The sequence below is a fragment of the Anolis sagrei genome, chromosome 1 (assembly GCF_037176765.1).
Source record: "Anolis sagrei isolate rAnoSag1 chromosome 1, rAnoSag1.mat, whole genome shotgun sequence".
In the NCBI taxonomy this organism is placed as follows: Eukaryota; Metazoa; Chordata; class Lepidosauria; order Squamata; family Dactyloidae; genus Anolis; species Anolis sagrei.
Window position 1 is genome coordinate 339,815,234 of NC_090021.1, and position 23,389 is coordinate 339,838,622.

Here is a 23,389-nt window from a genome sequence, read left to right on the forward strand (position 1 = left end):
AGCAGCCCAGGATGTGATCTATTGTTTCTTCTGCTTCCTTGTTACAGCAAAACACTGGCTTTGGTTCGAATGGCTTGTTCTTGGGCTGCCAGAATCAGGCCCTCCTTTGTCTCCTTTTTCCGAGTTCCATTTGTGAGCCACAGCCATGTTTATTATTATGGCGTGGTACTGGCCTGGGGAGACCCTTTGTGTCTGTGATTCTAGTGCGAGTTCAAGCTTGATTTGCTCTTGATCCCATTTATGCATCTGTGGCAGTGTTTCTCAACCTGGGGGTCGGGACCCCATGGGGGTCGCGAGGGGATGTCAGAGGGGTCGCCAAAGACCATCAGAAAACATAGTATTTTCTGTTGGTCATGGGGGTTCTGTGTGGAAAGTTTGGTCCAATTCTATCATTGGTGGGGTTCAGAATGCTATTTTATTGTGGGTGAACTATAAATCCCAACAATTGCAACTCCCAAATGGCAAGGCCTATTTTCTCCAAACTCTACCAGTGTTCACATTTGGGCATATTGAGTATCCGTGCCAAGTTTGGTCCAGATCCTTCATTGAGTCCACAGTTGTCTCTGGATGTAGATGAACTACAACTCCAAAATTAAAAGGTCAATGCCCACCAAACCCTTCCAGTATTTTCTCTTGGTCGTGGGAGTTCTGTGTGCCAAGTTTGGTTCAATTCCATCGTTGGTGGAGTTCAGAATACTCTTTGATTGTAGGTGAACTATAAATCCCAGCAACTACAACTCCCAAATGTTAAAGTCTATGATCCTCAAACTCCAGCAGAGTTCACATTTGGGCAAATTGAGTATTTGTGCCAAGTTTGATCCAGATCCATCATTGCTTGAGTCCACAGTGTTCTCTGGATGTAGGTGAACTACAACTCCAAAAAACTCAAGGTCAATGTCCACCAGACCTTCCCAGTATTTTCTCATGGTCATGGGAATTCTGTGTGCCCAGTTTGATTCAATTCCATCATTGATGGAGTTCAGAAGGCTCTTTGATTTTAGGTGAACTATAAATCCCAGCAACTTCAGCATTGATGACAAAATCAATCACCCCCAACCTCACCAGTTTTCAAATTTGAGAGTATTGGGTATTTGTGCCAAATTTGGTCCAGTGACTGAAAATATATCCTGCATATCAGATATTTAGATTACCATTCTTAACAGTAGCAAAATTACAGTTGTGAAGTAGCAACGAAAATAATAATATGGTTGGGGGTCACCACAACTTGAGGACCTATACTAAGGGGTCGCGGCATTAGGAAGGTTGAGAACCACTGATCTGTGGCATTGGCTGAACTCTCCTTCAGCACCACATTTGCAATGACTGTTTTTCTATCAGCGTCCTTCACTCTCCAGCTGTCACAACCCTACAAAGAAGTGAGAAATACTTGTGATTTTAACCTCGGTCACAGCTCTCCACCCTGATTTTGACAGGGTTGGGGATTTTCTGCTTGAGAGAGCGAGGTTGCCTCCTGCGTCATGGTCGTCACTGGCTTTCCCGATGCTGCTTAATTAGCGTTGTTTATTATTCACGGGCGTCTCTTGCTGTAATAACAGAGGTCTCTGTAGCGCCCCGGGGTCTGGATGCGGCTCGAAAGGCTCGGAAATCTCAGACGTGCAAAAAAGGATTTGTTCGTTTGGAATAGGATCACAAGGAACTCAAAACCTGTTAGGGCAAAGCGTGTTTCTTTATTTCCTCTCGTCGTACTTGAAGAATAAGGGGGACTCAGATCTGGTTGGAAAAGGGAAAGGAAGTGGGTTGTCGTCTCGAGGAGTGAAAGACAGTTTGTTATTTGGGCCAAAATGCGTTTTTAAGTCTCTTTACAGCAAATGTGCAATTTCCTCTACGGAAGCCGCTGGGGACTTTTGTCTCTTGCAGAACAGCACCGTTGTTTTCGAGATTGTGAAAATAGGATTGTGCGTACAGTGCTATTGCATAGACATATGCAATGGGTCCTCATCAAGAATGGGCAAACTTTGGCCCTCCAGGTGTTTTGGACTTCAACTCCCACAATTCGCTGTTAGGAATTGTGGGAGTTGAAGTCCAAAACACCAAGAGGGCCAATGTTTGTGCATGCCTGGTTTACATGTGGTTTGCATATGTAGTAGAGGCTCCCTGGCAGAGAATAATGAACATCTCTTGAAATTATAAACCGTAGTGGGTTAAACCCTTGTGTTTAGATCCGTGGGACAGGGTGAGCTCCTGCAGTTAGCCCTAGCTCCTGCCAACCTAGTAGGGTTTTTTCCCCCATGTCTGGAGCAATTTGAGAAACTGCAAGTCACTTCTGGTGTGAGAGAATTGGCCGTCTGCAAGGACGTTTGCCCAGGAGATGCCTGGATGTTTTGATGTTTTACCATCCTTGTGGGCGGCTTCACTCATGTTCCTACATGGGAAGCCGGAGCTGACAGAGGGAGCTCATTCGTGCTCTTCCCGGATTAAAACCTATTAGTTTGAAAATATGCATATGTGAGTAGAGCAATAGGTATCGCTTTGGCTCCGAATAGTCATGCTGGCCACATAACCAGGAGGAGTTTATGGACAACAGGCTCCTCGGCTTGGAAATGGAGAAGAGCACCTCCCACAGAGTCAGAGATGAGGACTGCATCCAGAGCCGGAAATGAAAGGAGAAGCCTTTGCCTTTGTCTGTGTCTTTGTATCTTGTTGTATCTCATTGTAACAAGGCACTGAATGTTTGCCTGTGTCTGTTTATATGCTGTAATCTGCCCTGAGTCCCCTTGGGGAGTAGGGTGGAATATAAATAAAATGTTGTTGTTGTTGTTATTATTATTTGATAAACAGCAAACAAGATCCCTATCCTAGCTTTTGTATTCGATCTCACATCAGACACTTCCCAAGTGATGTACCGGTGAATAATGCCTACAGATCCGAGTAGGGTGGCGTTTTGCAGCTGACAGGTGGTGATTTTGTCAGCGCTGATTGTTTTTAAGTGCAGGCCAAGGTCTTGAGGCACTGCTCCCAGTGTGCCATTCACCAGTAGGACACCTTGACTGGCTTGTGCCAGAGTCTTTGCAGTTCTATTATTACTATTACTATTACTATTACTATTAGAAACACAACAAGATGAGTCCACAGCAGGCAAGATCACTTTGCTGGCTGTTGAATTGGATCACATGTTAGACACTTCTCAAGTGTCTAGGACTGTGCGATGTATTGGCAAATAATGCATGCAGATCCCAGTAAGGTGGCCTTCTGCAGCTAGCAGATGGTAATTTTGTCAGCACCGATTGTGTTTAAGTGCAGACCAAGGTCTTTAGGCACTGCACCCAGTGTGCCGATCACCACTGGGACCCCCTTGACTGTCTTGTGCCAGAGTCTTTGCAGTTCGATCTTTAAATTCTCATATTGTGTCAGCTTTTCCAGTTGTTTCTCTTTGATCCTGCTGTCACCTGGGATTGCAACATCCATGATCCATACTTTGTTTTTTAATACGATTGTGAGGTCAGGAGTCTTGTGCTCCAAAACTCTGTCAGTCTGAATTTGGAAGTCCCAGAGTGGTTTGACGTGTTAGTTTTCTGTAACATTTTCCAGCTTTTGAATTCTTTGTCGCAGGCAGATGGCATTTGTGGCACAAATTCCAATGGATCATCTGAGCAACGGTGTTGTGCCTCTGCTTGTAGTCTGTCTGTGCGATCTTCTTGCAGCAGCTCAGGATGGGATCTATTCCTTCATTTGCTTCCTTGCAGAGTCTACACTTGGGATCTGTCGCCAACTTTTCAATTCTGGCTTTGATGGCATTTGTTTGAATGGCTTGTTCTTGGGCTGCCAGAATCAGGCTCTCCTTTGTCTCCTTTTCCAAAGTTTCTGTTGTTGTTGTTGTTGTTATTTCCATTTTCTAAAGACTCTTAGAAAATTTAAAAGTTGAATTTAAGACATACCGTAGAACTACTTTATCAGAAAATCACAACTCTTAAAATGTTCCTTAAAATGATTTAAAATGCATTGTAACATCGTCTCTCCCCGATATCCATGAGATAATATGTTCCAGGGCTTTGCACAGATGCACGAGACTGCAGGTAATAGCAAACCCTATGAACCATGTGCATGGCCTGAACCCCCTCTGTGTTTGTCCTTCTTCTCCTTCCAGGTCCACTTTGACCAGTTCAAAGATGCCCTCATCCTCATCCTGTCCAGCACATTAACAAACGAGGAGTCCTTCCAGCCACCAGGTAAGCTGACATTTTTCTATTCTGACAGTGGCAAGGAGGCCAACAGGCCTGGACTGGAATGAGAAGTGTTTTGGACATCATGATGGTTGCTAGTTTGACTTTCTGCATCAAAAATCTCAAAATGGCAACTGGAGACAGTAGGATTGTCAGTTGTGAAGTCTGCCAGATGTTGTTAGACAACCAGCATGCTGTAGTGGTTGGAGTGTTAGGCTACAACTTTGGAGAGCAGGTCTAGTGGGGTCTCATTCTTTGGGGAGTTTTCACCAGAGGCTAGATGGGCCTCTGTCAGGAGGGCTTGGATTTTGTGTTTCTATGTATTCCATTAAATGTTTTTAAATTGGGCTGTTGTAGGTTCTTTGAGCTGTATGGCCTTGTTCTAGAAGCATTCTCTCCTGACGTTTCACCTGCATCTGTGGCAGGCATATTCAGAGGTTGTGAGGTTTTGTGGCAACTAGGAAAATTGGGTTTATATTTCTGTGGAAAAGTCCAGGGTGGGAGAAAGGACTCTTGGCCACCGTGATTAGCATTTGATGGCCTAACAGTTTTTAGATGTCGCTTGTTAATACCAGGGGGAATCCTTTGTTGGGAGGTGATTAGCTGTTCCTGATTGTTTCTTGTCTGGAGTTCCCCAGGGTTTGAGTTTTATTTTTTATTTGCTGTATAATTTTAGAGTTTTTAAATACTGGTAGCCAAATTTTGTTCATTTTCATGGTTTTGTCCTTTCTGTTGAAATTGTCCACATGCTTCCTGTGGATTTCAATGGCTTCTCTGTGTAGTCTGACATGGTGGTTGTGAGAGTGGTCCAGCTTTTTTGTGTTCTCAAATAATCTGCTGTGTCCAGGTTGGTTCACCAGGTGCTCTGCTATGGCTGACTTCTCTGGTTGAAGTAGTCTGCAGTGCCTTTCGTGTTCCTTGATGCGTGTGTTGGGCAATACTGATGCATTTGGTGGTCCCTCTGGAGACTTCTTGTCCACAGCTGCATGGTACACGGTAGACTCCTGCAGAGGTGAGAGGATCCCTCTTGTCCTTTGCTGAACGGAGCATGTGTTGGATTTTCTTGGTGGCTCTGTAGATAGTTTGTATGTTGTGGTTCTTGTGGGTTTTTTCGGGCTATAGAGCCATGTTCTAGAGGCATTTCTCCTGACGTTTCACCTGCATCTATGGCAAGCATCCTCAGAGGTGTATTTGTCCGAGCGGATCTCCCTCTACATCCCACCTCGAAGTTTAAGATCTTCTGGGGAGGCCCTGCTCTCGACCCCGCCAGTCTCTCAAGCGAGGCTGGCGGGGACGAGGAGCAGGGCCTTCTCAGTGGCGGCCCCCCGCCTGTGGAACTCACTCCCCGAGGAGATTAGATCGGCGACCTCCCTCCTAGCATTTAGGAAAAGACTAAAGACCTGGATGTGGGACCAAGCTTTTGGTCACTCTGACAATTAACTCAAGGACCTGGGAATTGACAAAGACAAACGGAGTAGAACGGACTTATGGACTCTGACATATGGACCCTGACATGAGATTGTTTTAGGTTTTAGGATTTTACTATGTATTGATGTTTTAATTTAAGTGTTGAATTGTTATTTTTGTATTACTTGTTATGTGTTTGGGCATTTAATTGTGCCCCCCCCCCCTGTAAGCCGCCCTGAATCCCCCCCGGGGTGAGAAGGGCGGGGTATAAGTGAATGAAATAAATAAATAAATAAATGGCTCTATAGCCCGAAAAAACCCACAAGAACCTAGTGATTCCAGCCATGAAAGCCTTCGACAATAGTTTGTATGTTGTGTTTCCTCATCAGCTTCCCTCTGCGGTCAGTGGTTCCCTTGATGTATGGCAGGAACACTTTTCCTCTGGGTGGATCTTCATCTTTATTCTCGTGGCTTCTTCTCGGTGGTCTTGCAGCTCTTCTGATGTCTGAGGTGGAGTCTCCCTTGGCCTGGAGAGCCCAGTTGAGGTGGTTCAGTTCATCTTGGAGGAGGTGGGCTTTGCAGATTCTCTTTGCACGGTCTGCCAAGGCTTTAATGGTGCTTCTTTTTTGACTTGGGTGATGGTTGGAGTTTTTATGTAGATATCTATCTGTGTGTGTGGGTTTTCTGTAGACGGTGTGACCCAATTGTTGATCTGGTTTGCGGATGACCAGGACATCTAGAAAAGGCAGCCTTCCTTCCTTTTCTTTTTCCTTGGTGAGCTGGATGTTTGGGTGGATGCTGTCGATGTGGTCCAGGAACCTGTTTAGTTTTTTCATAATAGTTTTTTTTTATTGTTATACCTTTAGAAATATATAATATTGTTCACACAAAAAAAGATAAAAAATAAAAAGGGGGTGGGGGTTTGTCAGGAATAATTAACTGGCCAAAGAGTCGACGTCTATCAAATAAACTGTCTTCAAAAGTTTCTGCTCCAAACGAACAGCTTTTATCTTTATTTACATTTCAACTATTTTCAATTGAGTTGAACTTGCTCATTCCATGGAGCTGTAGTTAGTAGATTAGAGTTATATAAATATCTGCTCTATCACCAAAGAAGAGGAAGGGGTTTGGGAAAATAAAATATATATGTGTGTGTGTGCGCGCGCGCGCGTATGTGTTATTGTTGATACATCCATATCTTCCACACCTGGAATACTGTGTCCAATTCTGGGCATCACAATTCAAGAGAGATATTGACAAGCTGGAAGGTGTCCAAAGAAGGGTGACTAAAATGATCAAGGGTCTGGAGAACAAGCCCTATGAGGAGCGGCTTAAGGAGCTGGGCATGTTTATCCTGAAGAAGAGAAGGCTGAGAAGAGACATGATGAGGGCCATGGATCAAGATGTGAAAGGAAGTTATAAGGAGGAGGGAGCAGGTTTATTTTCCACTGCCCTGGAGACTACGATGCAATGGTGGAATGGCTTCAAACTACAGGAAAGGAATGAGATTCCACCTGAACATGAGGAAGAACTTCCTGACTGTGAGAGCTGTTCACCAGTGGAACTCTCTGCCCTGGAGTGTGGTGAAGGCTCCTTTTTTGGAGTCTTTTAGCAGAGGCTGGATGGCCATCTTTTGGGGGTGCTTTGAATGCAATTTCCCTGCTTCTTGGCAGAATGGGGTTGGACTGGATGCGTCCTCACCGCCGCCGCCGTGCAATTAGAGTTAATCACTCCATTTCAGCTGTACTTCAACCCGGAATTTAAATTTAGGTCTCTTCCAACTCTAGGATTCTATTATTCTAAGTCCACACTCTCTCAGCCTCATCAGAAGCCAAAGACAAAGCTCCTCCAAACCAATCTTGCCAATAAAACCCCCTGGTAGAATCGCCTAAGTTTGCCATAAGTGAGAAATGACTTTAAAGCAGTAGGTTGTTGTAGGTTTTTTCGGGCTATATGGCCATGTTCTAGAGGCATTCTTTCCTGACGTTTTGCCTGCATCTATGGCAAGCATCCTCAGAGGGTTTTTTGTTGTTGTTGTTGTTGTTGTTTTTTGTCGTGTCAGGAGCGACTTGAGAAACTTCAAGTTGCTTCTGGTGTGAGAGAATTGGCCGTCTGCAAGGATGTTGCCCAGGGGACGCCCGGATGATTTGATGTTTTTTATCATCCTTGTGGGAGGCTTCTCTCATGTCCCCGCATGAGGAGCTGGAGCTGATAGAGGGAGCTCATCCGCCTCTCCCCGGATTTGAACCTGCAACCTGTTGGTCTTCAGTCCTGCCGGCACAGGGGTTTAATCCACTGTGCCACCAGGGGCTCCTATCCTCAGAGGTAATGAGGTCTGTTGGAGCGAGGTGTGAATGTTTCAATTGACCACCTTGATTAGCATTAGATAGTCTGGCGGTGCCTGGAGCAATCTTTTGTTGAGAGGTAATTAGATGTCCCTGATTATTTTCTGTCTACTGTTTTGCTGTTTTAATTTTAGAGTTTTTTTAATACTGATAGCCAGATTTTGTTCATTTCATGGTTCCTTCCTTTCTGTTGAAATGGTCCACATGCTTGTGGATTTCAATGGCTTCTCTGTGTAGCCTGACATGGTGGTTGTTTGCGTGGTCCAGCATTTCTGTGTTCTCAAATAATCAGCTGTGTCCAGGTTGGTTCATCAGGTGCTCTGCTATGGCTGACTACTCTGGCTGAAGGAGTCTGCCGTGCCTTTCATGTTCCTTGATTCGTGTTTGGGCGCTGCATTTGGGAAAACAATCAGGGACAATCACCTATAAAAAAAGCTGTAAATAAACAAAACAAGCCATCAAATGCTAATCAAGGTGGTCAGTTGAAACATTCACACTATGCTCCAGCAGACAAGAGTCCTTTGTCCCACCCTGGTCATTCCACAGATATATAAACCCTTCTTCCCTAGTTCCAACAGACCTCACTACCTCTGAGGAATCTTGCCATAGATGCAGGCGAAACGTCAGGAGAGAATGCCTCTAGAACATGGCCATATAGCCCAAAAAAACCTACAACAACCCAGTGATTCCGGCCATGAAAGCCTTCGACAATACAGACTTTAAAGCAGACGACAAGAGCAAAGCATGTATCGGATGGTGCTGGAAGGGAAGGGAAAGAGCTTGACTTTCTGCAGGAGCTGAATAAAATTGCCTTGTTGACTATTTCAGCCTCTTGGGAGTATGTGCCAAGAAGTACCAGGTTTCAGAAATGGAGCGTAATGTTTTGAAAGGTATGGACTAGTAGCATACTTGGGTGAGCAATGACTTACATAAAGAGCAACCTAGGTTTATTGAGCCTGACAAGTTGGTCATGATGAATGGAATGCGTGTGGAGTTCATGCCCCTCTCTGCCCAGTCTCCAGGGCTACGGGTACAGGTCTAGGCTTGCAAGGAAAACATTGACAAGGTTACTTATACAAAGAAAAGGCCTCACCTGATAAATAAAGGTGACTTTGGAGAACAGAACCAATGGTGGTGTGTGTGTGTGTGAAATCAGATTCATTTGACATTTATGTTATACTCCCTGGAAATGGCCCGGTGGCTAGCTATTTGGAAAGCAGAGAAACTGGAGGGGGAAAAGTCTCCAAGCATTACATCTCTCCTGACACAAGCGGAGAGAGATCTCAAAGCATACAGCACACACCAAGATGGAAAAGTAGAAGGCAAAGACAAAAGGCATGCATCTGCAAAGTATCCATTCGACATAACCAATTAGAATGAGAGTAGAAACAGAGGAGATAATAGATACGTGGGTTGAATGAAAAGTAATGCCTCCACCTTAGTAACTCCTCAACAGAGGGCAATACTGGTATGCAGCAGGTACTGGCTTGTTCAGTAGACTCTCCTCTACAGTTCCATTTTTGTGGGAAGCCTTAGCATTGAACGGTTGTGTTGTTAAGGTGCAAAGTATGGAACCCTGGCCAGATGGTCGGTCAATGCGACTTAAGCAACGTGCCGTCATTGAATTCTTGACAGCAAAGGAGAATGCAAACTGTTTATGGTGAATGTATTGTCGAAGGCTTTCATGGCCGGAATCACTGTTTGTTGTAGGTTTTTTCGGGCTATATGGCCATGTTCTAGAAGCATTCTCTCCTGACGTTTCGCCTGCATCTATAGCAAGCATCCTCAGAGGTAGTGAGGTCTGTTGGAACTAGGAAAAGGGGGTTTATATATCTGTGGAATGACCAGGGTGAGACAAAGAACTTTTGTCTGTTGGAGCTAGGTGTGAATGTTTCAACTGACCACCTTGATTAGCATTTGATGGCCTGGCAGTTGTTTTGTGTGTGTTCTTAGTGCCTGGGGCAATCTTTTGTTGAGAGGTGATTAGATGTCCCTGATTGTTTTTCCTCTGTTGTTTTGCTGTTGTGATTTTAGAGTTTTTTAATACTGGTAGCCAGATTTTGTTCATTTTCATGGTTTCCTCCTTTCTGTTGAAATTGTCCACATGCTTGTGGATTTCAATGGCTTCTCTGTGTGGTCTGACACGGTGGTTGTGAGAGTGGTCCAGCATTTCTGTGTTCTCAAATAATATGCTGTGTCCAGGTTGGTTCACCTCTCAACAAAAGATTGCCCCAGACACCAACAAGCCACACCAAACAACTGCCAGGCCATCAAATGATACTCAAGGTCAGTGTTTCTCAACCTGGGGGTCGGGACCCCCAGGGGGGTCGCAAGGGGGTGTCAGAGGGGTCACCAAAGACCATCAGAAAACAGTATTTTCTGTTGGTCATCATAGTTCTGTGTGAGAAGTTTGGACTAATTTTATCGTTGGTGGGGTCCAGAATGCACTTTGATTGTAGGTGAACTATAAATCCCAACAACTACAACTCCCAAATGTCAAGGTCTATTTCCCCCAAACTCCACTAGTGTTTACATTTGGGCATATTGAATATTCATGCTAAGTTAGGTCCAGATCCATCATTGTTTGAGTCCACAGTGCTTTCTGGATGCAAGTGAACTACAACTCCAAAACTCAAGGTCAATGCCCATCAAATCCTTCCAGTATTTTCCGTTGGTCATCGGAGTTCTGTGTGCCAAGTTTGGTTCAATTTCATCATTGGCGGAGTTCAGAGTCCTATTTGATTGTAGGTTAACTATAACTCCCTACAACTACAACTCCCAAATGACAAAATCAACCCCTCCAACCTCGCCAGAATTCAAATTTGGGCGTATTGGGTATTTGTGCCAAGTTTAGTCCAGTGAATGAAAATATATCCTGCAGATCAGATATTTACATTACAATTCATAACAGTAGCAAAATTACAATTATGAAGTGGCAACGAAAATAATTCTATGGTTGGGGGTCACCACAACATGAGGAACTGTAATAAGGGGTCGTGGCATTTGGAAGGTTGAGAACCACTGCTCAAGGTGGTCAGTTGAAACATTCACACCACGCTCCAACAGACAAGAGTCCTTTGTCTCACCGTGGTCATTCCACAGATATATAAACCCTTTTTCCTAGTTCCAACAGACTTCACTACCTCTGAGGATGCTTGCCATAGATGTAGGCAAAACGTCAGGAGAGAATGCCTCTAGAACATGGCCATATAGCCCGAAAAAACCTACAACAACCCGCATTACTTTTCATTCAACCCCCGTACATTCCAATTGTCATTCAGCAAACAGTGGGGAAAGGATTTCCCTCAGCCTATTCCAACGCTAGCTAACTAAGCTCATTGAGGACTGGAGTCTTGGGTAGTGTGGGGTTGAATTCCAACAGTAGTTTGGTGAGGCATCAGCCTTCTTTGGCAAAGAAGGCCAACACCTTGTCAAACTCCATCTCCCATTAGCATTGAACCATAGCAGTGAAAGTAGTCTCAACCTGCATCAGTTCTCCCTTACAGATGCACCCTGAGATACGAACAGGGGCAAGGACGGCTGTTGTGGATGACATACTTTCCATCCTATGACATGCCACTCAGAGCCTGCTGTGACATCTTTTCTGTGTCATATCCATGCCTTTTATATTGACTTGGGCTATTTAAAATGAGGTTGGTCTTTGTTTGGCTTACTCTACTGTGCTGATTCTTTTTTATTGCCCTCCTGCTTCTATTTGACGTATGATTTTATTGCTTAATAATCGGATTTATGGCTTACTCCTTTGTGTGTGAGAGTCTGCTTGTCGCCTCGGGAGCAGGAGGGTGGCATACGATCTTCAAAACATTAAGGACGTAACTGAATGAATGGGGAAATAGGAAGCCGGCTTTAGGTTCTGCTGCCTTGGAAAGATAATCTGAATCCTTTAATCCAGAAGCAAAATGCAGGCCGTCTCCAAGTTACAAACATTCAACTTACAAATGACTCCTAGTTAAGAATGGGGAGAGTGTTCTGGAGAGTGTGCTGATCAAGGGTCTGGAGAACAAGCCCTATGAGGAGCGGCTTAGGGAACTGGGCATGTTTAGCCTGAAGAAGAGAAGGCTGAGAGGGGACATGATAGCCATGTATAAATATGTGAAAGGAAGCCACAGGGAGGAGGGAGCAAGCTTGTTTTCCACTTCCCTGGAGACTAGGACGCAATGGAAAAATGGCTTCAAACTACAAGAGAGGAGATTCCATCTGAACACGAGGAAGAACTTCCTGACTGTGAGAGCCGTTCAGCAGTGGAACTCTCTGCCCCGGAGTGTGGTGGAGGCTCCTTCTTTGGAATCTTTTAAGCAGAGGCTGGATGGCCATCTGTCAGGGGTGATTTGAATGCAATATTCCTGCTTCTTGGCAGAATGGGGTTGGACTGGATGGCCCATGAGGTCTCTTCCAACTCTTTGATTCTATGATTCTATGATTCTATGAGCTCCCTAGAAAGGAATTCCAAGTACTTCACCAAACTAAATCCCAGGATTTGAGATCCATAGCACTGATTTCAAGCTTTTGTATCTCTGTGCTATTTATTTCTTTATCGTGTCAGGAGCAAACCAAACAGTTGTATTGCATTTTTAACAAACAAACAAACAAAGCACAAAGTTTGCAAGCTTGGTAGTTGATTAAATGTCCTTTGACCAGTAGCTGGCCACTACTACCAGCTCTGTAGTGCCTCTGGTGTTACTATAAGAAGTGCCTCTGGTGTTACTATAAGAAGGTCCTCCATTGTGCATGTAACAGGGCTCAGGTTGCATCGCAGGAGGTGGTCTGTAGTTTGCTCTTCTCCACACTCGCATGTCGAGGATTCCACTTTGTGGCCCCATTTCTTGAGGTTGGCTCTGCATCTCGTGGTGCCAGAGCGCAGTCTGTTCAGCACCTTCCAAGTCTCCCAGTCTTCTTTGTGTCCAGGGGGGCGTCTCTCATGTGGTTGAGGTTCTCGGTTTGAGCCTGCCACTTTTGGACTCTCGCTTGCTGAGGTGTTCCAGCGAGTGTCTCTGTAGATCTTAGAAAACTATTTCTTGATTTGAGTCATTGACATGCTGGCTGATACCCAAACAAGGGATGAGCTGGAGATGTCTCTGCCTTGGTCCTTTCACTATTGGCTGCTACTTCCCGGCGGATGTCAGATTGTGCAATACTGGCTAAGCAGTGTAATTTCTTCAGTGGTGTAGGGCGCAGACACCCCGTGATAATGCGGCATGTCTCATTAAGAGCCACACCTACTGTTTTAGTGTGGTGTGATATGTTCCACACTGTGTGCTATGAGGTAAAGGTAAAGGTTTCCCCCTGACATTGAGTCTAGTTGTGTCCGACTCTGTAGTGTGGTGCTCATCTCCATTTCTAAGCCGAAGAGCCGGCATTGTCCATAGACACCTCCAAGGTCATATGGCTGGCATAACTGCATGGAGCGCCCTTACCTTCCCGCCAGAGTAGTACCTATTGATCTACTCACATTTGCATGTTTTCGAACTACTCGGTTGGCAGAAGCTGGGGCTGACAGCAGAAGCTCATCCTGCTCCCCAGATTCGAAGCTACGACCTTTAATTTAGCAGCTCAGTGTGCTAACCCACTGCACCACTGTGTGGTATAGATTCATTATATTACCCCAAAAAACTGGGAAAGTGAGAAAGAATGTGCCTCTCTCTCCAGTAGGCGCTTCCAACTATTTCACCAAACTACAAATCCCAAAGTGGATAGAGCCACGGCTGTTAAATTGGTGTTGAACTGCTGTAACTGTGTTATATACATTCTTTCTGGGTATTCATGAGGAAGAACTTCCTGGCTGTGAGAGCCGTTCAGCAGTGGAACTCTCTGCCCTGGAGTGTGGTGGAGGCTCCTTCTTTGGAAGCTTTGAAACAGAGGCTGGATGGCCATCTGTCAGGGGTGATTTGAATGCAATATTCCTGCTTCTTGGCAGAATGGGGTTGGACTGGATGGCCCTTGAGGTCTCTTCCAACTCTTTGATTCTATGATTCTATGATTCTCCAGTTGTGATTCTAGGAGGAACCCACACCTAGGATTTGTACTTTCCGCATGTCGGAGGTCTTTTGGGTAAACATTCTTGTGAACCACTCTAAGGGATTATATGGCCCTGGCTTTTGCAAAGGAATCTAATTCCCTTCCGGTACATTGGGAGGATTTGGGCATATTGTAATGGACTGCGTGACTCAGACTCAGGCAAGCCGCAGCTAATTTCTGTTGGCTTCCACTGCCAGGAACACCTGTGGCATTGTCGTGCCAGGCGGAGAGGCTTTGGGTGATGGGACCAGAGCCTTAAGGGGCAATCGTTAGAGAGATCAGCCCTCAGAGCTTATTTACTTACTTATTTTTTACTTACTTACTTAGGCAATCCCTCATAGCTCAAGGATGATGGTCTTCCAGATGTGTTGTCTTAGTGGTGGGTCCGTAGGTGACCGTGGAGCCCTATTCTTGACCTGCGTGTTCTCCCGCAGTGAGGACATAATTTTCCAGATGGAAGGCGGTCCCAGTGAGGGTTGGCTTGATGTGCCTTCCTCTTGGCACATTTCTCCTTTTTGCCCACCATTCGTGCCTCTTTGAATTCTGCAGCACTGCTGGTCAAAGCTGACCTCCAGCTGGAGCGCTTAAGGGCCAGGGCTTCCCAGTTCTCAGTGTCAATGCCAGAGTTTTTAAGGTTGGCTTTGAGCCCATCTTTACATCTCTTTTCCTGCCCACCAACATTCCGTTTTCCATCCTTGAGTTTGGAATAGAGCAACTGCTTTGGGAGATAGTGGTCGGGCATCCGGACAATAAGGCCGGTCCAGCAGAGTTGATGGTGGAGGACCATCGCTTTGATGCTGCTGGTCTTTGGTTCTTTCAGCATGCTGATGTTTGTGTTGGGGTTCAGCCTGATCCTGATCTGTGTGAACCAGATCCTCTGATAGTTTTTCCAACTGAGCAAGCTCTCCCTGACAGTGTGGAATCTGTTGTTGATGCTGAGGTCAGCGGCAAGGAAAGTGAAACTGAACAGCTGGAGGAAAATGTTTTGGAAGCTAGCCGTGATATCTCTCCACCTGGGTTTTTTAATGAGGACCGAAGAGAACAGATAGTTAGAGACAGAAATGTTTCACAGTTTCTACGAAGGTCAAATCGTTTACAGGAGAGACAGGCCCAGGCTTCAAAGTCAAGGGGCGTTTCAAAGAATATCTTCTTTGGTTTAAGAGGCCTTTTTAGATCAAGCAACGTTTGGGACTGTGGCTGTGCCTTGGCAGAATTCCTGTGTTCCATGGCCGGTAATCCCAGAGGCTTCTAGTTTTCAAGTTCATGGTTAGCGAGAGGCTAACAGGTTCCTGGTTCTTGTATTGTGGCTTTTGGAATTTTGCTGAAATTCAGAGATTCTACTGACTTCTGTGTTTCTGTTGTGGCTTTTTGACTTTGCATTTACCTTTCTTTTGTAACCAATTTTCATCAATAAACAAGGATTGTTTTTCCTACAGTCCAGTGTGGTGGATTTAATCTTATGGTCTCGTTTCTTCATCTGGGATGCAACAGTTTGTCCGCTTGTCTTCCCAAGAGATTTGCAGGATTTTTTGGAGGCAGTGCTGATGGAATCATTCCAGGAGTTGCATGTGACGCCTGTAGACAGTCCATGTATTGCCGACATATAGCAGGGTTGGGAGGGGAATAGCTGTATAAACAAGCTACGGAGGTCCCGGTCCTCAAACACTCTCTGCTTCATTTGGAAAAATGCTGCACTCGCATAGCTCAGGTGGTGTTGTATTTCAGTGTCAGTGTTGACTTTTGTGGAGAGGTGGCTGCCAAGGGAGCGGAAATGGTCAACATTTTATAACATTACACTATTAAACTGTATTTCTGGCATTGGAGAGGGATTAGCCAATGACTGCTGGAAGAGCACTTTGGTTTTCTCGATGATCAATGACAGGCCAAGCTTCTCGTATGCTTCTGCAAAAGTGTTTACAGTTTGATTTCCTCCCTTTCTCCCCCTTAAAACATTTGGTTTAGATTTACAGTGCAATCCAAACATAATGATAGGTTGGTTCTCACATGGGCAGAAATGATCTTTGGAGGGCAAAGATGGCCGTCTGTTTCAAGATGGTCAGAAAGATTTGCTAATAGAGTAATCTGTCGTCCGAAATGCTCAGTTGCAGTTGGGTTTCTGGGCATCTTTATTTTGTTTTGTTTCTTTTTTTGTCTGGTTGGGATTTTTGGGGCATTTTTGGCGGTCTATGCTGTAAGGGAAGTGTCCCAGGGACAGAAACCCACCCTTGGGATGGGTTGCGTTCTCCCACTGCTATCCGTGGGGAATTATTTGGTGGGACGCCTAGTGAAACTGATGAGGAGATATTGGAAAAATAGATATTGATTTATGTATAAATTGTATGTACTTTACAAGCACTGAAATGTATAGAAAAATCAAGTTCTCTCAAGCTAACAGGACAAGCAAGCTGCTGTCCAGGCACAGCAAGAGGGGGGCTGAAGAGGGGGGCATGTTATCTATACATTCCAGGAGAGAGATAAGCCTGTCCTAGTGGCAACAGACTGGTACAACTAGGCTCCAAGTAAGGAGCCCCCTTCTCCCTCATGACAAGTCAAAGTGGGCCCCTTGATTGATGAATGTAATACACAGAGACATGCCTTTTGCATGTTGGAAAATAGAACTTGATATTCATATGATGCTAAGGTGACTTAGTGAATGATGTAAATGTATGTAGAAGCATGTTCTTTGTTTGCCTGAATTTGGAGGCTAAAAAAGGCACAGTCAACGCCTCTATCGGGGCTCTGGATGCTTTTGGACATAGTCCACTCCAGGGTCCCAGCTGGAAATAAAATCCGTGCTTTTGAGACCTCCGGACCTCTCTTTGTCTCTTTTCCTGAAACCCTCTCCCTGCCATTTCAAAACCAGTGGAAACCTTGCAAGACCCATTTGTAGGATCCACTCCTGAAGTCTGAAGTCCACACACCTGGGAGTTTGATCTCCTTGTTGCCATTCGGGCTTCTCTACCTGTAATGCAAGTTGTGATTTGCTTCTTGCCAACGGAGGCACAACACCAGTTCGTAATTAGAATTGTGACAGGCAGATAGATTATATAATGCTTTCAAAAGATTATGTAGTCATTAAGTGACTAATGGACTGGATGTTTTTTTAAAGCCCACAGTAGTAGAATTATATTGCAAATTACAGCAGAGCCTTCTGCGGTGCAGATGCATTGGATTTTGAAGGGAGCTGACGGATCAAATAACCTGCACTGATTTTGCAACCATTCTCTTAATATCATCAGAGAGAGCTTGTCCTTTAATGCTCAAATTAGGAAAGGTCCACCGTTGCCTGCAAGAGCAGCTCAATTGCAATCACAGGTTCACACAAGGTTCAGTGCATTTCTGAATGCCTGATGTCTTGATGGAGCCAGCTTGTTTTTTGCCACTCCACAAAACAGAACAGGAACCAGAGAGTTCAAAGAGGAGAGATTCATAGAATCATAAAGTTGGAAGAGACCTCATGGACCCATCCAGTCCAACCCTATTCTGCCAAGAAGCAGGAAAATTGCATTCAGAGCACACCTGACAGATGACCATCCAGCCTCTGTTTAAAAGCCTCCAAAGAAGGACCCTCCACCACACTCCGGGGCAGAGAGTTCCACTGCTGAACGGCTCTCACAATCAAAAAGTTCTTCCTAATGTTCAGGTGGAATCTCCTTTCTTGTAGTTTGAAGCCATTGTTCCATTGCGTCCTAGTCTCCAGGGAAGCAGAAAACAAGCTTGCTCCCTCCTCCCTGTGACTTCCCCTCACCTCTTCATCCCTGGCCCTCTCCACCTTCTCTTCTTCAGGCTAAACATGCCCAGCTCTTTAAGCCACTCCTCATAGGGCTTGTTCTCCAGACCCTTGATCATTTTAGTTGCCCACCTCTGGACACATTCCAGCTTGTCAACATCTCCCTTCAACTGTGGTGCTCAGATTCCACCTGAACGTTTCGATTGCAAGAGCTGTTCCGCAGGGAAATAGGCTGACTTGGAAAACAATGAACCGACTAGGAAAACAATGAACTCAGTCAGGAAGAACTTCCTGACTGTGAGAGCCGTTCAGCAGTGGAACTCACTGCCCCGGAGTGTGGTGGAGGCTCCTTCTTTGGAAGCTTTGAAACAGAGGCTGGATGGCCATCTGTCAGGGGTGATTTGAATGCAATATTCCTGCTTCTTGGCAGAATGGGGTTGGACTGGATGGCCCATGAGGGCTCTTCCAACTCTTTGATTCTATGATTCTGTAAGCATTTGGATCATCCTCCTCTCCTAAAGTGCTTGGTCTAAAGGATGCTGGGAACTGTAGTCCAGAAGAGATTATAGAATCATAGAATCAAGGAGTTGGAAGAGACCTCATGGCCATCCAGTCCAACCCCATTCTGACAAGAAGCAGGAATATTGCGTTCAAATCACCCCTGACAGATGGCCATCCAGCCTCTGTTTAAAAGCTTCCGAAGAAGGAGCCTCCACCACACTCCGGGGCAGAGAGTTCCACTGCTGAACGGCTCTCACAGTCAGGAAGTTCTTCCTCATGTTCAGATGGAATCTCCTTTCTTGTAGTTTGAATATGGATATATTTTTCTGTATTTTGCTTGCTGGGCGGAGCTGTTTTTGTGTATGCGCTGTAGCGTCGTTTTGGTTTTTTGGCCTTTTAAGTCCCTTCTGTTGTATTTTTCAGTGTTTTTATGAGTGATGGTCGCTTGTTGGCCTGACAGGTGTATAGTGTCCAAATTTCATGTCAGTTTGTCCAGTTGTTTTTGAGTTATATTAATCCCACAAACGAACATTACACTTTTATTTATATAGATGGGAAAGAGTTGCCTCAGTTAGAATCATAGAATCATAGAATCATAGAATCAAAGAGTTGGAAGAGACCTCAAGGGCCATCCAGTCCAACCCCCTGCCAAGAAGCAGGAATATTGCATTCAAATCACCCCTGACAAATGGCCATCCAGCCTCTGCTTAAAAACTTCCAAAGAAGGAGCCTCCACCACACTCCGGGGCAGAGAGTTCCACTGCTGAACGGCTCTCACAGTCAGGAAGTTCTTCCTAATGTTCAGATGGAATCTCCTCTGGGTCAATGTTGGAATTTCACTGTTGGAATTTCACAACAGTCTTGCTTTCAAGCGTTCTTGGTTTCATGTACCAAGTTTTACCAAGCTTCTGATTTGTGTATTGGACTTTTCGTGCTGCCTTTTTTCATGAATTCTGGTGCCTGTTTTATGGATCTTGTTTTGCCTTGAAGCTCATGGACTAACCTTTGTTTTGGAACTGTACTGCTTTTGTTCTTGTGGGTTTTTTCGGGCTATATGGCCATGTTCTAGAGGCATTTCTCCTGACGTTTCTCCTGCATCTATGGCAAGCATCCTCAGAGGTGAGGAGACCTCATCTCTGAGGATGCTTGCCATAGATGCAGGCGAAACGTCAGGAGAAATGCCTCTAGAACATGGCCATATAGCCCGAAAAAACCCACAAGAACTGAGTGATTCCAGCCATGAAAGCCTTCGACAATACATTGTACTGCTTTTGCTAATTTTACTGCTTTGCCTACATTGATTCTTGAATGAACTGCTTGCTGATTTTACCAAGCTGGTGTGGCGTTTGAGGTCAGAGGTGTTCCTGCTCTGGAGCACAACAAAGGGGCAGCTTTCCTTGTGTATTCCACCGCCACGGTACATTTCCTTCTTTGATGAATATTTACAAAAAGAAATTGGCATGCGGAGCCTATCTCTGAGCTGCAAGGTGTGTGTAAATATTTCACAACCAGGCTTCTTCCCGGCTTGGAGATCAAGAGGATAGTTTTCTGCCATTGTATGTCTCCTTCCTTCCTTCCTTCCTTCCTTCCTTCCTTCCTTCTTTCTTTCCTTCCTTCCTTCACTCCCCCAGTTTGCCTGCATGTCTGTATGGAATGCCAATGTTGAGGGAAGGCTGTCCTTGTGGGAAAAGACTTGCCTCTGATGCCGATAGATAACAAAGCATCGCCTGGAGGCATGGCGGGATCCAAGGGCGAGTAGTCAGACTGGTGGAGAGAGGCAAGGAAGGCTTGCCGCTTCCTCCCCATTGAAGCCTGGTTGCATGCACTTGAATTGAAGCCTCCATTAATGTCTTTCTCTCCATCTCCAGCTCTTGGATTCTGCAATAGCCTACAGGCCACTGACATTTAGAGCTCTCCTGCCCTTTGGATGACCCATATGCGGATACTCTTTGGCTTGAGCCAGAAGATCTGTATGTAGCAAGGTATCCAGCTTAGGTCCAGACTAACTGTGGAGGCCGTGACAGACTTTGTATTTCTAGGTGCAAAGATGACTGCAGACGCAGACTGTAGCCAGTAAATCAGGAGACGCTTCCTTCTTGGAAGGAGAGCAATGTCCAGTCTCCATAAAATAGTGAAGAGTGGAGACATCAGACTGGCAACAAAGATCCATTGCCTAGTCAAAGCCATGGTATTCCCTGTAGTCACCTACGGATGTGAGAGCTGGACCTTAGGGAAGGCTGAGCGAAGGAAGAGAGATGCTTTTGAGCTGTGGTGTTGGAGGAAAGTGTTGAGAGTGCCTTGGACTGCGAGAAGATCCAACCAGTCCATCCTCCAGGAAAGAAAGCCCGACTGCTCACTGGAGGGAAGGAGACTAGAGACAAAGTTGAAGTCCTTTGGTCACATCATGAGGAGACAGCAAAGCCTAGAGAAGACAATGATGCTGGGGAAAGTGGAAGGTAAAAGGAAGAGGGGCCGACCAAGGGCAAGATGGATGTATGGCATCCTTGAAGTGACTGGACTGACCTTGAAGGAGCTGGGGGTGGTGACGGCTGACAGGGAGTTCTGGCGTGGGCTGGTCCATGAGGTCACATGAGGTCCATGAGTCGGAGACAACTGAACGAATGAACAACAACAACAATATTATTATTATTATTATTATTATTATTATTATGTAACAAGAGTGTGGACCACCGTGGCCAGTCCAGGCTTCCCAAGGTACGGGCACAGCTGGAGCACAACTTTTAATTGTGCAAATGTTCTCCCGGCCACCACCGAGACCTGGGGTTCCAGGCTCAGCAATGAGTCCAGGATCGCACCCGGACTGCGAACCTGCATCTTCAAGGGGAGTGGAACCCCATCCAACACAGGCTGTAACCCTATGCCCTGTTTGGCCTTTCGACTGACCAGGAATACTTCTGTCTTGTCTGGATACCAAATATTGCTACGTAAAGCAAGGAGAAATAACGTTGCTCACTGCAAGAAATGAGACACACACAGACACCCCGCTGCCTCGTTTTTCCACGAGAACAAGGCCAGGAAATGAATCCGGCTCCACCAGCAAAGCGAACATGCCAGCCGGGGAAGGAGGGGGGGAATGAGGGAGGGAGGCTGCCAGAAGCGGCCCATCCGTAATGGCGGCGATAAGGTTTGCTTTTGTTCTTCTGGGTCTTATTTAATCATCCCCGTCGCGTTTGTGATTTCCCCGATCTGCGCACTCCATCGCCGGGCTTTCATGTCCCGGCTCCCGGCTGCGGGGCCCTTGTGAAGAGGGCCTTGTTCAAACCCACGTGCCTGCCGCTCGGGGCCCCCGGGGCTTGCAATATGCATGTAGGGAGCCGGGGTCCGGAGGAGGGGGAGAGATATCAAAGGGCTCCCCGTCTTGTGTATTTTATAATTCATTGCATAGCTAAGCTGCGGAATACATTTCCACTAACAAGCTCCGAGGCGGTATTTGGATAGAAGGCATTGCCAAGATGACGCTGGAGGATTCCGGTCTAGACCTCCGGTAGGTTCCTCCCTGCATTCTAATGTGCGTCTGCGGAGAGACTTCATTCTCTTGCTAGCGAATCCATACCATTTTGGGTGATTTTTAAGAAATTTCTGCCACTTGGATGTACAGCATGCCCTTTAATCGGTTTATATTAGCCACCAAGTCATTAAAGTGCCATGTAACAAAGAGGAAAGTGTTGTGTAACAAAATAGCACCTGCCTCTTTCAATGGAGACGTTCCTTTATTTAGATCAGGCACGGGCAAACTACCCACTAAGTTCTTGTGGGTTTTTTTGGGCTATATGGCCATGTTCTAGAGGCATGGCCTCATGACGTTTTGCCTGCATCTATGGCAAGCATCCTCAGAGGTAGTGAGGTCTGTTGGAGTTTGGAAAATGGGTTTATGTATCTGTGGAATGACTGGGGTGGGGCAAAGAGCTCTTCTCTGCTGGAGCTAGGTGTGAATGTTTCAACTGACCACCTTCATTAGCATTGGTGGTCCCTCTGGAGACTTGTCCACAGCTTCATGGTACACGGTAGACTCCTGCAGAAGTGAGAGGATCCCTCTTGTCCTTTGCTGAACGTAGCATTTGTTGGTTTTTCTTGGTGGGTCTGTAGATAGTTTGTATGTTGTGTTTCCTCATCAGTTTCCCTCTGCGGTCAGTGGTTCCCTTGATGTATGGCAGGAACACTTTTCCTCTGGGTGGATCTTCATCTGTACTCTCGTGGGTGGATGTTCATCTGTACCGTACACAGCTGTGGACAAGTCTCCATAGGGACCACCAAACACAGCAGCATTGCCCAAACACAAATCAAGGAACATGAAAGGCACTGCAGACTAACTCAACCAGAAAAGTCAGCCATAGCAGAATACCTGAGGAACCAGCCTGGACAAAGCATATTATTTGAGAACACAGAAATTCTGGACCACACCAACAACCACCATGTCAGACTACACAGAGAAGCCATTGAAATCCACACGCATGTGGACAATTTCAACAGAAAGGAGGAAACCATGAAAATGAACAAAATCTGGCTACCAGTATTAAAAAACTCTAAAATCACAACAGCAAAACAGCAGAGAGGAAACAACCAGGCACATCTTAACACCTCTCAACAAAAGATTTCCCCAGGCTCAGCCAGCTCTTCAAATGCTAATGAAGGTGGTCAATTGAAACATTCACACCTAGCTCCAGCAGAGAAGAGCTCTTTGCCCCACCCTAGTCATTCCACAGATATATAAACCCATTTTCCAAACTCCAACAGACCTCACTACCTCTGAGGGTGCTTGCCATAGATGCAGGCAAAACGTCAGGAGAAAATGCCTCTAGAACATGGCCATATAGCCACAAGAACCTAGTGATTCCAGCCATGAAAGCCTTCGACAAACTACCCACTGTTAGGAATTGTGCAAATTGAAGTCCAAAACACCTGGAGGGCCAAAGTTTGCCCATGCTTGGTCTATACTCTTCTGGCAGGTCACTCCACAGTCATAGAAAGTCAGGAAATTGGCATTAAATGCTATGTTGCTGTGAGTTTCCCAGGCTGTGTGTTCATGCTCCAGAAGCATTCTCTTGTGACATTTCGCCACATCTATGGAAGGCATCCTCAGAGGTTTTGAGATCTGCTGGAAACTTACTTACTTAGGCGATCCCTCATTTTTATTTATTATTTATTTCGGTTACTTCTACCCCACCCTT

At 45.6% G+C, this 23,389-nt stretch overlaps 1 protein-coding gene across 10 annotated transcripts in view; it reads left to right on the forward strand.

Moving 5' to 3' along the window:
* Positions 1 to 23,389, forward strand: part of NIN (ninein) — a 188,166-nt gene that overhangs the window by 60,654 nt on the left and 104,123 nt on the right. For all 10 annotated transcript variants that reach the window (XM_060753002.2, XM_067463133.1, XM_067463134.1 and 7 more), the window contains exon 4: positions 4,106 to 4,187. In XM_060753002.2, the coding sequence (XP_060608985.2) occupies positions 4,106 to 4,187 (82 nt within the window). The remainder of the gene's footprint in view (positions 1 to 4,105; positions 4,188 to 23,389) is intronic.